Here is a 16,766-nt window from a genome sequence, read left to right as displayed (position 1 = left end):
CAGACTGCCTAGGTTCAGATCCTGGCACCCCTCCAAACGGGGATGAAACCTGAGTGAGTTTTTCAGTGTAAAGTTATGGTTTCCTCGTCTGTGAAATAGGTAACGGTAAGATTTACTCACAGAATTATGGAGAGGGTCACATGAGTTGATGCACTTAAAGTGCTTAGAAGGGGCACCTGGGTGGCTCAGTCGGTTAAGTGTCCAACTTCGGCTCAGGTCATGATCTCACGGTTCATGGTTCGAGCCCCAGATCCAGCTCTGTGCTGATAGCGTGGAGCCTGCTTTGAATTCTGTCTCCCTTTCTCTGCCCCTCCCCTGCTCTCAAAGATAAATAAACATTAGAAAAAAATTAGGGGCCCCTGGGTGGCTCAGTTGGTTAAGTGTTTGCCTTCAGCTTGGGTTATGATCTCACAGTTCATGAGTTCGAGACCCACATCGGGCTCTGGGCTCTCTACTGTCAGCGCAGAGCCCACTTTGGATCCTCTGTGCCCCTCTCTCTCTCTCTGCCCCTCCCCTGCGTGCTCTCTCTCTCTCAATCTCAAAAATTAAATAAATAAATAAACAAACAAACAAACAAATAAATAATTTGAAATAAATAAAGTGCTTAGAAGAGACCTTCCAAAAAGGAAGGTACTGTATCATTATTGTGGCCGTTATTATTATTTATCAGATTTACATTCGTTTTACGTATTTTTCAGTGGGAACATAGTACATATTACTTAAAGAATATTTGAAAAAATGAGGCAAAGTATAAAAAAGATCCCCCTTTGATCCTACAACCCCAAAGTACTATTATCTTGTTGTGGATATTATTTAGATACATGACTACCAGTACATTTTGGTTCCCATCTACCATGTTAGGGAGAAAAAATGATTTTCTTTCCAGTTGGCTAAAGAAATGTATAGCATATTTTGGGGGAAAGACATTGAAACCTTTTCAATAAACGTATACACACGCACACATACGTATGTCTTCAGAATTCTCATCTCTGAATTAATCGGAGACCCGTCAACTCTCCGTTTCATACAGGAAACCTAGGAATCTATTCTCATTGTTCAGAGGTTGGGGAAACAGCCTTCCTAAAGTTCACCATTACTTAATATGTTATTTTCTCTAGCTGCACAGTTGGGGATCTGCAAAACAAGATAGATGGCTTGGAAAAGACGAATTCAAAACTTCAAGAAGAGGTTTGTAACTTACTGAAATTCTTAGGACAAAATGGCCCAAGGTTAAGAGAAACAGTGTGGTTGGTACATCTGACCGGAGCTGCTCACTGGTTGGAATGGGAATCGCTAAGTTTGGACTGAGCTGCATGTGAGACCGGTGTTCTCGGAATTTCGCATCCTCAGAATGTCTGTGGCCCTGTCCGGGGCTTCCCATGAGCCAGTGCAGCTGATCATGAGCCAGTTCTAAGTGACTTAGGTTTTATCACCTCGCAGTGAACCCTGGGCCTCCTTCGGAAAGCCCAGCTCCTGTGGTGAATGCGCTTCTCTCTTCCTCTTTCCCCACCTTCCTCTGACATAGTATGCCTCCCTGCTGCCCAGAAGGTGCAGATTCTGTTATGAGGTAAAAGTACCCTTGCCCACCCCTTCTGTGTTTCGGCCTCTCAGGAGCCTGGAACCAGTCTCCCCACAGTGTGGTCTTTCTCTGCTTTCTCACTAGGAAGAGAGAGAATGAAAAGACAGGAAGAAGGAGGGCTGAGGCCGAGGAAGAAAGCTTGCTGCCCGCTGCCCGGCAGTCTCCTTGGTGGACACATCTTGTCTCCTGTTAGCAGGAGGGGGGTTGCTCAGCCTTTCTGAGGCTTTCCACAGGTAGCGGTCCCTGGCTGCTCGGGCCTCCCCACCAGGTCTCACTGGGGAGGAAGAGGGCTGTGAGAGGTTGCCAGGGCGTGACCCCCACCTCAGTGTGGAGGCAGGTTATGGCCAGAGGAGAGACGCAGAGCATGCCTTTGTACGGAGGGCCCGGTTTAAGGCTCCCTCTGTTTACACTGACTGCTCTCTCCCAAGGGGCCAGCGCTGGAAAGCTTTAAGGAGAGGAGCTCAGATTTGTGTGAGGAGAAGGAGATTCAAAGGTGGCGTTCGTAGATGGGCTTCTCAGGAGCAGCTTCACCACACTTAGAACTGGAGGACCCACATTGCCCTTGGGTGGGTGGGCTTTTGGGCCTTAGTTTATTAGGGAGGCAGGTCTTTGGGCCTCACTGTCCTCATCTCCAAATCAGATGATAACTCATACCTAACAGTGTTGTAAAAATGAGATTTGTGTTATATAAATGTGCCTCACACAACACTTGGCGTGTGGAGACATTAGTTGATTTTAGAACAAACAGATTGACTCTTCGTTCTCCCTGGCGAGGTGGCATACTTTGAAGGAAGGTCTAATTTTAGCTTTTGAAACTAAACAGCTAGGTTATTTTTTCTTCAAAGGCCAACAACTGTAATGGGAAACATGCTTTATAGAAAAGTCCCTCTCCTCAGGGTGTGCTCTCCCTGGCTTCAGAGAGCAGAGTGGGAATTAGCAGATGGCTAACTAGCACCTCTAGAGACTTAAGATTTCTTAGTTCGGCACAGCGGTAATGTTTAGAAACCCCAGTCGTGGGTTCTGAGTCCATGTGGACTTAGATGCAGTTGAGGAAGAGGAGAGAGGCGTTCAGTGCTTTAGCCCCCGCCCCCTCAGTGAGTGATGCCAAGAGCACAGCCCAGTTCACGTCTTCTTTCTCCTTCCCCAGCCTGCCCTTCTCTCTCCAGGCTGTGTTCAGAGGCTGCATAAGGAGAGGTTAGTGGGTATATCAATGCCTCTACCTGCCTCTGCAGAGAACCTCCTCCCAACAGGCTTGTATACACTTTGCCCCCACCTATGGTAACTCATTCGAGGACAGGAAGATGGCTTTCTAGGGCCCGGCTTCAGCAGATTTTGTTGTGATTCCTTCCCCAGAATGCTTTAAGTCTCCCTCTAGTGATAAAAATAATCCTTGTTTATTGGCTGGAAAAGAGTGAAGGATCAGGAAAAAAAGCCCATAATCCCTTTGCTAAGTAACAGCTACTGTTATTATCCGTGTATATGTGCTCTCCAATGTTTCCTAAGCATTTCTAACACAGGTGATTTTTTTCTTTTTAATTAGAGGTGAGAACGTGCCATAGAACCTGCCTTTTGTCCCCTATTGATATTATACCCGAAGTATGTTCTCAAGTCATCAAAAGCCTTTGCAAACATTTTAATAACTACATATTTCTGCCTTATGCTCCCACTGTCTTTCAATAAGCTTCTGTGATATTGGACACTCAAGTGCCTCTAATAATTTGTGTCCATAAATCCTTGCCCACATTAAATCCTTAACCCCATTAAGTGGTTTGCTCTCATTTTTTTTCAAACTATGTGAATGTATTCCCTATTCAAAACAAAGAAATTAAATGATAAAATACCAAATACATGGAAATCCATCATCAATTGTGAAGGTGCCAAATGTTAGTTTTTAATCTGAACGGTAAGATTAATTTCAACGTTAAGGAACATAAAAATCTTTCTTTATCAGCTTTCAGCTGCAACAGACCGGATTTGTTCACTTCAAGAAGAGCAGCAACAATTAAGAGAACAAAATGAGTTAATTCGCGAAAGAAGTGAAAAGAGCGTGGAGGTGAGAAACTGACCTCACAGCTGGGCAGCATGTCTCCCATGCACAAGTGTCCGTGGCAGAGCTCATGCTCATTGTTTAATAGTGACACAGGCCTCAGGACGTACAGAGATGCCTTGTTTGGTGCCACTGTGCCCTCCCACACCACTTGCAGGCCACCTGGGCCACTTCGGGCTTCCAAGCGCACTGCTTCCTCACCTCTGGGCCTTTGCACTCAAAGGTTCCTATTTACTCTTCAACCTCTGCTCATATACCGTGTCCTCTGTGATGCCTCCATGGCCCCCATCCATGGCCTTGGGCCTTCCTCCCCTGTTCCCAGAGCTGTTTGTCCCTCCCTCCATTAGAGAACCCATTTTCTGTGTCATAGAATTGCTGGCTTGCAGCTGTCCTACACAATGACCTGAGAACAGAAAGAGACCATATCTGATTCATCTTGAAATTCACCCACTGCTAAAGAACATGCTGGATAAATAAAAATCCATGCTGAATGATGGAATGAATGGGGGCCTTTCCCACTAAGAACAACGGTTCTGTTTTAAAGAAAATTAAGTATGTATTGTTTTCCGAACCTAACTTTTCAAAAGTCTGTTGGCTTGCTGTCATCCTTCAGGTTCAAAGATATTTTGAAGTATCTTTTAGCATTTTTCTACAGTGCTTAAAATATAGAAGTTATCCTACATCTTTAAAAATTGTGGCATATTCTTTTAATGTTTTTATTTTAAGTAGGCTCCATGCCCAATGTGGGGCTTGAATTCCTGACTCTGAGATTAAGAGTTGACTGAGCCAGCCAGGTGCCCCTATGGTATATTGTAAAATACTTTGTAGTTAGCTCACTTCCATAAGCAAACCATGCCTCTTGGTGTTCTTGTTTGACATAGATAACAAAACAAGATACAAAAGTTGAGCTGGACACTTACAAGCAAACTCGGCAAGGTCTGGATGAAATGTATAGTGATGTGTGGAAGCAGCTAAAAGAGGAGAAGAAAGTCCGTTTGGTGAGTGCAAGACTGTCTTTTTTTTTTTTAAGTAGGATTTATGCCCAGTGCAGAGCCCAACATGGGGCTTGAACTCACAACCCTGAGATCAAGACCTGAGTCGAGATGCTTAACTAAGCTAGCCAGGTACCCATAGGCTAAGTGTCTTTAGGAGGAATTCCCCAATAGCCCTTCGTGTTATTTGTTGTCACTTTTCACACATGTGCTTAAATCTGCTTTTAAAAACAAATGAGTTTTTTATGCAAAGTTTCTAAAGTCTGAAGAAATATATTCATGAAGAATCAAAAATCATCCCTTTAAAAAAATTTTTTAATATTTTTAAAATATTTATTTATTTTTGAGAGAAAGACAGAGTGTGAGTAGGGGAGGGGCAGAGAGAGAGGGAGACACAGAATCTGAAAGCAGGCTCCAGGCTCTGAGCTGTCTGCCCAGAGCCTGACGCAGGGCTCGAATTCAGGCACCGTGAGATCATGACCTGAGCCGAAGTCAGTCGTTTAACCAACTGAGCCACCCAGGTGCCCTCCAAAAAATGTTTTTTTAAGGGCTTACTTAGCTTACACCTAAGTTCTGTATTTTTTCCAGTTTTATAAACCTTTTTCAAGGATTACCATGAGACCAGATTCGAGGTTGCTTTGCCAATACAGTTCCCTCAGTCAGCCTCTGGTCTACTTATTATATTCTACCTAATCTCTGTGCCAGTGACCAGTGTTTTGGGTTTGTTTTTAATGTTTATTTATTTGAGAGAGAGCAATCACAAGTGGAGGAGGGGCAGAGAGAGGGAGAGAATCCCAAGCAGACTCCATACTGCCAGTGCAGAGCCCGATGCCGGGCTTGATCCCATGAACTGTGAATTTTAAAGTATGCTCCACACCCAGCATGGGGCTTGAACTCATGACCCTGAGATCAAGAGTCACACACTCTACCAACTGAACCAACCCAAATGCCCCAACCAGTGTTTTTTAGTAGACACAACTCTTGGACCTGCTTTGTGTCTTTACGCAGATGTGGAAACGTGTCTCCTGAGTTACCCAGGACAGCACTAGTTCAAAATGGTTGCACCTTTATTGCCATAAAGGAGCAAACCATACGAAAATCCAAAAACTCTCACATTGCAACGTCAGATTGCTTGGCAGACATTCTTTCAGACTGTGCGTTCTGATCTTAGGGTTTAAAGAATGAGGTTGCCAGGATCAAGGCTCACATTGCCACCTACCAACTTTCTGTTGACTGGATCCAGAGCCAGTTTTCCCTACAAAATGAGCAAAAGGGCTAAACCTAATGTAGTTATGCTCTAGACAGAATTTCCTAAATCTCCCTAACCTACTCCAACTTCCGGGTTATATTTTTGCCACTGCCCAAGATACACCCTCAGGTAAATACATCCCTGTGTCTACTGTAATAACACCTTCTTAATTGATATTCCTAATTGATAAGGAACTAGAAAAAGAACTGGAGCTGCAGATTGGAATGAAGACGGAGATGGAGATCGCAATGAAGCTGCTCGAAAAGGACACCCACGAGAAGCAGGACACCCTAGTCGCCCTCCGCCAGCAGCTGGAGGAAGTCAAAGCCATCAATTTACAGATGTTTCACAAAGTTCAGGTGGGAGCTGACTCTGTGTGCCTAGCACAGCCTTGCGACCTCACACCGTTCTTGCCGCAGAAGAGAGGACGGACACCTCCGTGAGGCCCCGTCCATAGGCCCTGTTACGCATTTCTGCACTTATTTTATTTGGGTCTCCCAGCAGTCCCTGAGAAAAGTTGATAACATGGGGGAAAGTGTAAATTACAGGGCAGACCCGAGTGGCTGCATCTTGTGCGCTGGGTGGCACAGCTAGTAAGTAGAACTGAAAACTGAACCCTGTCTTGGCCCGTTCTTCCCTTCACTGTCTCCCTAGTGTCTTTCGTCTTCTTCAATGACTGTCTGCCCCAGGAAATGGAGAAGTGGATTAAGGAACGATAGAAGTTAGTGTCATCTTTTCAAGCTGGGCCATGAAGTTAATCTTGCTGAGTCTCTAGCTGCGCGGCTGGCTGCACGCCTCTCCTGTCACTTCAGAGCGGTTCAGGGGAGGTAGCCCAGAGAGAAGCAATTGTGCCAGAGTTTGAAAGCTAGCATCTAAAAATCGCAAAGCTTCCTTGCTCAGAGGCTGCAGCAGCACCCAGGACCATTCTGTGTCCTTCTTTTCTTTTTTTTGAAGTTCTGTTTCCTGGGTTTTTTTGTTTTTTGTTTTTTGTTTTTTAATGTTTATATTTTTATTTTTGAGAGAGACAGAGCATGAGCGGGGGAGAGGCAGAGAGAGAGAGAGAGAGACACAGAATCCGAAGCAGGCTCCAGGCTCTGAGCTGTCAGCACAGAGCCCAGTGCAGGGCTTGAACTCACAAACTGTGAGATCATGACCTGAGCCAAAGTCGGATGCTCAACCAACTGAGCCACCCAGGTGCCCCTGTTTCCTGTTTTAATGCCTGAACTGTCCCACTTCCTCTTCTTTAGATGTGCTCTCAATCTGTGTCAAAGATGGTGTGAACAGACACACATGTTATCTTATGCTGCCATTTTTTTTTTAAACATAGTCTCATTTATTTATTTATCTATGTATTTATTTTATTTTAATTTTTTAGAGAGAGCATATGCAATCGGCAGAGGGAGAGAGAGAATCTTTTTTTTCCCTCATGTTTATTTTTGAGAGAGAGTGAGCGCACAAGTGGGCGAGGGGCGGAGAGAGAGGGAGACCCAGAATCTGACAGGCTTCAGGCTCCGAGCTGTCAGTACAAAGCCTGACGAGGGGCTCAAACTCATGAACCGTGGGATCATGACCTGAGCCGAAATCAAGAGTTGGATGCTCAACCTACAGAGCCACCCAGGCATCCTCAGCCTTTTTAAAAACTATTACATAACCAGCATTATAATAATAGCTGCAGTGGAAATTAAAGCACAGGGAGAAAAAGAGGAAAATCGTTGCGCTCTCCTGACACATTCTTTATTTTAATTTGTGTTTTCTTCTGGTCTGGGTTAGTCTATAACCTTAATATTCATGCTCGTCAGAGGAAACCATACTTCCATAATAATTTAGCAGGCCCTAACCTAAAGCAGCTTCAAACTATGGCAGTTTGTATTTCTGTTGCATAATGGTTTCGAGGAGATCATTTCAGACCAGCAGTTTTGCCCCCCACAGTCGCTTGGGGACCCAGGCTAATGGCAGCTCCAGCTGTCCAGGCCACTGGAAGGGAGTGGAAGGGAGAGAAAAGCAAAAGTCCAGAACCAGGATCTCCTCCCAAACAGTGAGAGAGAAGTTTCACACATCATTCCATTCAATTACACAGCCAAGGGCCAGACGTGGCTGTGAGGGGAGCCTGGGGCTGGCATGTCCCAGCTGCGAGCCAGATGAAGGGGAGAATAGGAGTCACTAGGGTCACTAGATATAGCTGTCACTACCACCATCTGCCCCACTGAGCTTCCAGAAGTCCTATCCAGTCCCAGAATCCTCCCGGTCCGCAGCCCCTGGGTGACAAGCAGCACTCTCCATGGAGCCCTCAAGGCCTGTGTTTGAACCAGAAGATCAGCTGTCTTCCTCACATTAACCCATCCCGCCCAGCATAAAATAGTGGAGCCAAAACAGGATTGCAAAAGGAAATAAGAGACCCACAGGGCAGACCCTGGCCTGCCGTGGCCATCATTTGCACCTCTGGGCAGGAGCTGGGAAGGCTGCCCAGGGTGCTGGGGGCTCCATTTGTTAGCATGTCCACCTACCCTTCCTCAGTCGTCAACAGAACTTGTCAGCCAACCTCCATGGTTCCTGACAAGTCCACCATCTCTATAGCCCATTTGAAGTGGGCTTTTGGTGAATGTGGCCTTCCTGGTGGCTGCACGGCTTAAAAGCCACATTCCCACTGGTCTCGGTTTCCTGGCCTGGAGATTGTATGAAGGGTCAAACAGTCACAGATACTCTTCAGGCCTGACTCGTGGTTTTTGTGACAGTACAGTTCCCTCAGTCACCATGTCTGGTCTGGTTATTTCCCTTCAATCCGTGTGTTGATGACCACAGTTTATTGTTTCATTTATTTTTATTTCTTATTTTTTTATATTTTTTTTATTTTGAAAGAGAGAGTACAGGTGCGCATGCATGTGAGCAGGGGCGAGCAGACAGAGAAGGGGAGAGAGAGTCCTAAGCAGGCTGCACATTCAGTGGGGAGCCCAGCGTGGGGCTTGAACTCAACGACCATGAGATACTGACCTTAGCCGAAATCAAGAGCCAGATGCTCAACTGACTGAGCTAACCCTGCGCCCCTATGGTTTCATTTATTGAACACAGTTCTTCTGCCTGCCTCATTTCTGTGCTCTATCAGTCTTTCCCCACTCCCCTCCTTCAGCGGCCGGTCGTCTGAAACTGCAGACAGAGATGTGCAGGAAAGCCCATACTGTTGTTTTGATTACTACAGCTTTGTAGTATAGCTTAAAATCTAGGATTCTGTACCTCCAGTTTTGTTCTTTGTCAAGATCACTTCGGTTATTTGGGGTCCTTTGTGGTTCCATACAAATTTTAGGATTGTTTGTTCTAGTTCTATGAAAAATACTATTGGTGGGAAGGGAAACAAAAATAATATAAAAACAGGGAGGGGGACAAAACATAGAGACTCATAAATATGGAGAACAAACAGGGTTACTGAAAGGGTTGTGGGGGGGTGGGGGATTGGGATGGGCTAAATGGGTAAGGGGCACTAAGAAATCTACTCCTGAAATCATTGTTGCACTATATGCTAATTTGGATGTAAATTTTAAAAAATTAAAAAATTTTTAAAAAAGAGAAGTAAAGGAAAAAAAATACTGTTGGTATATTGATAGGAACTGCATTGAATCAATAGATTGCTTTGGGTAGTATGGATATTTTGTGCTCGCTTCGGCAGCACATATACTAAAATTGGGTAGTATGGATATTTTAACAACATTAATTCTTCCAATCTGTGAGCATGGTCTATTTGTGCCATCTTCAGTTTCTTTCATCCATGCTTTACAGTCTTCAGAGAATCGGCTTTTCACCTCCTTGGTGAAGTTTATTCCTAGATATTTTGTTATTTTTTCTGTAATTATAAATGGGATTGTTTTTTTAAATTTTTTTTTTTTTTGAGAGGCAGAGAGCGAGCAGGGGAGGGGCAGAGAGAGGGAGACATAGAATTCGAAGTAGGCTCCAGGCTCTAAGCTGTCTGCACAGAGCCCGATGCGGGGCTTGAACCCACGAGCTGGGAGATTGTGACCTGAGTCGAAGTCGGATGCTTAACCAACTGAGGCACCCAGTTGCCCCATAAATGGGATTGTTTTCTTAATTTTTCTTTCGGCTACTTTATTAGTATATAGAAATGGAACAGAAATGTATATTAACTTTGTATCTGTAACTTTACTGAATTCATTTATCTGTTCTAAGTTTTTAGTCTTTTGGGTTTTCTTTAGTATCATGTAGTTGCAAATAGTGACAGATTTACTTCTTTCTTACCAACTTGGATGCCTTTTTTTTTTTTTTTTTTTAATGTTTATTCAGTTTTGAGAGCGCACAAGCAGGGGAGGGGCAGAGAGAAAGGGAGACACAGAATCCGAAGCAGGCTCCAGGCTCTGAGCTGTCAGCACAGAGCGCATTGCGGGGCTCGAACTCATGGACCTTGAGATCATGACTTGAGCCAAAGTGGGTCACTTAACCGACTGAGCCACCCAGGCGCCCCGCCTTTTTTTTTTGATGTTTATTTATTTTTGAGAGAGAGAGACAGGGCATGAGTGGGGAAGGGCAGAGAGAGAGGGAGACAGAATCACTAGCAGGCTCCAGGCTCCAAGCTGTCAGCACAGAGCCTGACAAGGGGCTCAGACTCACAATTTGCAAGATTCTAACCTGAACCGAAGTCAGACACTCAACCGACTGAGCCACCCAGGCGCCCTCCCAACTTGGTTGCCTTTTATTTCTTTCAGTTGTCTGATTGGCTTGGTTAGGACTTGGAGTACTATGTTAAGTAAAAGTGGTGAGAGTGGACATCCTGTCTTGTTCCTGACCTTAGGGGAAAAGCTTCCAGTGTTTCATCATTGCATCTGATGTTAGCTGTGGGTTTCTCATTATATGGCCTTTATTATGTTGAAGTGTGTTCCCTCTAAACGTACTTTGTTGAACGGATGTTGTATTTTATCAAATGCTTTTTCTGCATCTATTAAGATGACCATATGGTTTTTATCCTTCATTTTGTTGTGATGTATCACGTTGATTGATCTGCAGATACTGAACCAGCTATGTATCCTAGAATAAATCCTACTTGATCATGTGAATGATCCTTTTAACATATTGTTGGATTCAGTTTGCCAGTATTTTGCTGAGAATTTTTGCATCTGTGTTTATCAGGGATGTTAGCCTGTACTTTTCTTTCTTGGTAGGACCTGTGTTCTGGTTTTGATATCAAAGTACTGCTGACCTCACAGAATGAATTTGGAAGTTTTCTTTGCTCTTCTGTTTTTTGGAATAGTTTGAGAAGATGGAGTATTAACTCTTCTTTAAATGTTTTTATATTTTATTTTATTTTATTTTATTTTATTTTATTTTAACGTTTATTTATTTTTGAGACAGGGAGAGACAGAGCATGAACAGGGGAGGGTCAGAGAGAGAGGGAGACACAGAATCCAAAACAGGCTCCAGGCTCTGAGCTGTCAGCACAGAGCCCAATGCGGGGCTCAAACTCACGGACTGCGAGATCATGACCTGAGCCGAAGTCGGACGCTTAACCGACTGAGCTACCCAGGCGCCCCTCTTTAAATGTTTTTTAAAGTTTATTTATTTTGAGGGAGAGAGAGAGTAAGAATGAAAGGGGGAGGGGCATAAAGAGACAGGGACAGAGGATCCCAAGTGGGCTTCATGCCAACAGCAGAGAGTTCTGTATGGGGCTCGAATTCACAAACTGTGAGATCATGACCTGAGCTGAAGTCAGACGCTTAACCTACTGAGCCACCCAGGTGCCCTTTAATTCTTTTTTAAGTAAATGTTTGGTAGAATTCACCTGTGAAGCCATCCAGTCCTAGACTTGTGTTTCTTGGGAGTTCTTTTTATTACAAATTCAATTTCATTACTAGAACTTGGTCTGTTCAGATTTTTTTTTATTATGTTTATTTCTTTTGAGAGAAAAAGAGTGCGAGTGGGGCAGGGGCAGAGTGAGAGGGAGACACAGAATCCGAAGCAGGCTCCAGGCTCTGAGCTGTCAGCACAGAGCCCATCGCGGGGCTCAAACCCATGAATGTGAGATCATGACCTGAGTCGAAGTCAGACACTCAACCAGTTGGGCCATCCAGGCACCCCTAGATTTTTTTTTTTAAGTTTATTTATTTTGAGAGGTGGGGTGGGGCAGAGAAACAGGGAAAGAGAGAATTCCTAGCAGGCTCTGCACTGTCAGCTCAGAGCCTAACGTGGGACTCAAACTCACAAACCATGAGAACATGAGCTGAAATCAAGAGTCGGATACTTGAGGGGCGCCTGGGGTGCCTGGGTGACTCAATCGTTGAGCATCTGACTTTGGCTCAGGTCATGAAATCACAGTTCATGAGTTCAAGCCCCACATCGGGCTCTGTGCTGACAGCTCAGAGCCTGGAGCCTGCTTCAGATTCTGTGTCTCCCTCTCTGTCTCTGCCTCTCCCCAGCTCGCTCTCTCTCTCTCTCTCTCTCTCTCAAAAATAAAAAAAAAAAAAAAAAAAGTCAGGGGGCGTCTGGGTGGCTCAGTCAGTTAAGCAACTGACTTCAGCTCAGGTCATGATCTCACAATTCATGGGTTTGAGCCCTGCATCGGGCTGTGTGCTGACAGTTCAGAGCCTGGAGCCTGCTTCCGATTCTGTGTCTCCCTCTCTCTGTACCTCCCCTGCTCATGCTCTGTCTCTCTCTGACTCTCAAAAAATAAATAAATGTTAATTTAAAAAAAAAAATTTTTTTTTTAAAGTCAGATACTTAATTAACTGAGACACCCAGGTGCCCTGGTCTGTTCAGATTTTTATTTCTTCCTAATTCAGTCTTGGAAGATCGTTAAGTTTCTAGGAATTTATCCATTTATTTTAGGTTGTCCAATGTGTTGGCATATAATTTTTCCTAGTTGTATCTTACAGTCCTGTGGTGTCAGCTATTACTTTTTCTCTTTCATTTCTGTATGTATGTATGTATGTATTTATAAATTTATTTATTTTGAGAGAGAGAGCGCAAGCAGGGGAAGGGCAGAGAGAGAAAAGGAGAGAATTCCAACTGGGGTCTTTCTGTCAATGCAGAGCCCCATGTGGGCTCAAACTCATGAACCGCAAGATCAAGACCTGAGCCGAAGTCGGACGCTTAACTGACTGAGCCACCCAGATGCCCCTGAATTTATTTATTTGAGCCCTCTTTTTCTTGATGAGTCTGGCTGAAAGTTTATCAATTTTATCTTTTCAAAGAACCAGCTCTTGGTTTCATCTGGTCTTTGCTATTGTTTTTTTAGTCTCTGTTTCACTTATAGCCATTCTTATTTTTATGATTTCCTTCCTTGTACTAACTTTGGGTTTTGCTCTTCTTTTTTTAGTTGCTTTATGTGTGAGGTTAGATTGTTTCTTTGAGATTTTTCTTGTTTCTTGAGGTAGGCCTGTATCCCTTTAAATTTCCTTCTTAGGACTGCTTCTATTGCCTCCCAAAGATTTTGGACCACTGTGTTTCCATTTTCATTTGTCTCCAGGTGCTTTTTTTTTTTTTTAATGTCTCCTTTGATTTCTTTGTTGACCAATTTGTTGTTTGGTAACATGTTGTTTAGCCTCCCCAGGTTTTTTTGGTGTATTTTTTGTATGTTTGTGTTTTTTCCAGTTTTTCTTCTATAATTGATTTTAAGTTTCATACTATTGTGGTCAGAAAAGCAGCTTAATATGATTTCAATCTTCTTAAATTTATTGAGACTCCTTGTGTGGCCTAACATGATCAATCCTGGAGAATGTCCCATGTGCACTTGAAAAGAATGTGTATTTTGCTATCTTGGAATAGAATGTTCTGTATACATCTGTTAAGTCCATCAGCTCTAATGTGTCATTCAAAACCAGTTTCCTTACTGATTTTCTGCCTGGATGATCTATCCATTGATGTAAGTAGTCCCCTACTATTGTATTATTGTCAGTTTCTTTTTTAATGTTTGTTGGTAGCTGCTTTATGTATTTAGGTGCTTCCATGTTGGGTGCATACTTATGATTTTTATATTCTTTTGCTGGACATATATCCTCAAGCTGGATTCAGCTTGTTAGATCTCTTTATCATCATGTAATTCTATTTTAGTCTTACATGGGTACTGCTACCCCAGCTTTTTTTTTTTTTTTTTTTTTTTTTTTGCTTCCATTTGTGTGCGATATGTTTTTCTATCACTTCACTTTCGGTCTGTATATGTTTTTAGATCTGAAATGAGTCTCTTATAGGCAGCATATAGACAGGTCTTGGTTTTTTATCCATTCATCTCACCCTACCTATGTCTTCTGACTGGAGCAGATAGACCATTTAGATTTAAAGTCATTACTTGGGGCGCCTGGATGGTTCTGTCCATTGAGCGTCCGACTCTTGATTTCAGCTCAGGTCATGATCTTAGGGTCATGGGATCAAGGCTCACAGTGGAGCCTGCTTAAGAGTCTCTCTCTCCCCACCTCTGCCCCTTTCTTGGGCTCACTCTCTCCTCAAAAATAAATAAGTAAATATGCATATGTTCTCTCATAAATAAATAATCACTGACAGGTGTGTACTTATTGCCATTTTGTTGTTTTTTGGTTGTTTCTGTAGTTATTCTCTATTCCTTCTCTTGCTCTCTTCACTTGCAGTTGATGGCTTCCTATAGTGTTGTGCTTATATTCCTTTCTCTTTGTTTTTTGTGTGTCTATTATAGGTTTTTGATTGGTGGTTACCATAAGGTTCATATATAACATTTTTTTTAAGTTTATTTATTCATTTTGAGAGAGAGAGAAGCGTGCGCAAGTGAGTGGGAGCGGGAGAGGGGCAGAGAGAGGGAGAGAGAGAATCCCAACCAGACTCCACACTGTCAGGAAGCCATAAGCCTGAGGCTGGGTATTAGCACAGTTGCTTTCTTCTAAGGGCTGTGAGAAGGACTGTAAGCATCCCTGTCCCCTAGCTGCTGGTGGTTGCTGGTGATCATTGGCAATAATCTTTTCAAAGAACCACCTTTTTTCTAATATTCTTTATTGTCTGTTGTTCCATGTTTCATTGATTTCCACCCTTCCTTTTATTATATTCTTTTTTTAAGGTTTTCTTTTTTTTTATAAGTTTGTTAAGCTTATTATACATTATTATAAGTTTATTATAAGTTTATTTTGAAACAGGGGCACCTGGGTGGCTCAGTCGGTTAAGCGTACAACTTTGGCCCACATCATGATCTGTGAGTTCGAGCCCCACATCGGGCTCTGTACTAACAGCTCAGAGCCTGAAGCCTGCTTCAGATTCTGTGTCTCTCTCTTTCTCTGCTCCTCCCCCACTCATGCTCTGTCTCTCTCAAACATAAACATTAAAAAAAAGAAGAAGAAAGAAAGAAAGAACGGGCCTGAGCAGGGGAGGGGGCAGAAAGACACAGAATCCCAAGCAGGCTCTGCGCTGGGGGGCTGAATCTCACAACCATGAGATCATGCCCTGAGCCAAAATCAAGAGTCAGATGCTTAACTGACTGAGTTACCCAGGTACCCCTTTATTATATTCTTTCTGATTTCTTTGCGTTTGCTCTGTAATTTATTTTCATCTTCTGAAATGCATGCTTAGCTCATCTGTTTTATCTTTTTTTTTTTATTTCATAAAAAAATTTATTTGGGGGCAGCTGGCTGGCTCAGTCAGTAGAGCATGTGACTTTTGATCTCAAGGTTGTGAGTTCAAGCCCCATGCTGGGGGTAGTTTGCTTTAAAAAATAAAAATAAATAAAAAAGATGTTATTTGAAGTTAAAAATGACCCACACAACTACTGCTTTAGCTGTGGCCCTCAAATTTTGACAAAAGTATATCACCTAAGAAGCACATTTATTCACAGCTCAGCCTCTCTAAAACCTACATGCATCTTACAGTCAATGGCACATGTTCTAAGTAGCTGTTTTTTCTTGCTTAGTGGTGTGTAAAATTAGGATACGTCTTCCACTCAGTGCATCTTCAATACCATACAATATTGCATAGTGTTTTCACTGGCTTTTACCTCTAAATATTTCTTTTTTTTTTTTTTAAGTTTATTTATTTTTGAAAGAGAAAGCACAAGTAGGGGAGGGGCAGAGAGAGAGGGAGAGAGAGAGTCCCCAGCAGGCTCCAGGCTGTCAACCCAGAGCCTGATGCAGGGCTCAAACTTACGAACTATGAGATAATGACCTGGGCCAAAATCAAGAGTCGGACAATTAACCAACTGAGCCACCCAGGCGCCCCTACCTCTCAGTATTTCTTAATTAGTCCTCTGGTTTACATTTTTAGCTCAACAGCTTTTTAGTGATATGCTATGTAGTTTAGTTTCTAAGATATGAGGCATTTTTAGCCATTCTTTTGTTGTTAATGTTTAACTGTATTATATTAAGGTCCAAGAATACAGTCTATATTATATTAGGAACTTATTAGGACTTCCTTCTGTCATCAGCCTTTCCGTATCCTTTTATTTTAAAAGTGTCTGTTATAGACACACAGGGACACAGTGCTTTTTGCCTGCCCCCCCTGCCTGGGCCCCCCGGTACATGCCTGGATTCAGAAGTCACACAGTTGTGGGTGTAAATCTGCTGTATCGCACATCTGTGCCAGCCTCCCTCTGTGCTTAGGGAACTGGGGCTGACCAGCCGGCCACAAGAACCTGCAAGGGCCCGATGAACTCGTAGGTGTGCTTGGCATGTAGGAACAGCTCTGCAACACTGTCAGATCTCACTCTGAAGTTCTTTTTTTAAAAAGGAGCATGGACCTTTCATAGAGGGAAACAAAAAGCTTATTACTTCCTTTTTGGCCTTTCTTTGTGTGGATAAAGCTGGGAGCCTCAGTCCAGTTTGTCTTCCAGTGCTATGGGAAAGACCAGCAATTAGTGAAATGCTCCTAGAAATGTTGTAAAAGTACAGATTGAATCATCAAACCCTCTCTTAACCCTGAGCGGGCACAGCAGTGAGAGAGAGGCAGAGTGTGACCCCT

The 16,766-nt window shown here is 43.3% G+C and overlaps 1 protein-coding gene across 3 annotated transcripts in view; it reads left to right on the top strand.

Moving 5' to 3' along the window:
* The window catches only part of RUFY1 (RUN and FYVE domain containing 1), a 58,482-nt gene that overhangs the window by 30,402 nt on the left and 11,314 nt on the right, over window positions 1-16,766 (top strand). For all 3 annotated transcript variants that reach the window (XR_006714212.1, XM_045485065.1, XM_045485060.1), the window contains 4 exons: window positions 1,119-1,188; window positions 3,531-3,632; window positions 4,508-4,624; window positions 6,059-6,226. Coding sequence is in view for 2 of the 3 variants with exons in the window: in XM_045485065.1 (XP_045341021.1) it covers window positions 1,119-1,188; window positions 3,531-3,632; window positions 4,508-4,624; window positions 6,059-6,226 (457 nt within the window). In the remaining variant the exon portion in view is untranslated. The remainder of the gene's footprint in view (window positions 1-1,118; window positions 1,189-3,530; window positions 3,633-4,507; window positions 4,625-6,058; window positions 6,227-16,766) is intronic.

This window comes from Leopardus geoffroyi, chromosome A1, assembly GCF_018350155.1.
Source record: "Leopardus geoffroyi isolate Oge1 chromosome A1, O.geoffroyi_Oge1_pat1.0, whole genome shotgun sequence".
Lineage (NCBI taxonomy): Eukaryota > Metazoa > Chordata > Mammalia > Carnivora > Felidae > Leopardus > Leopardus geoffroyi.
This window is presented reverse-complemented; position numbering and strand designations above follow the sequence as displayed.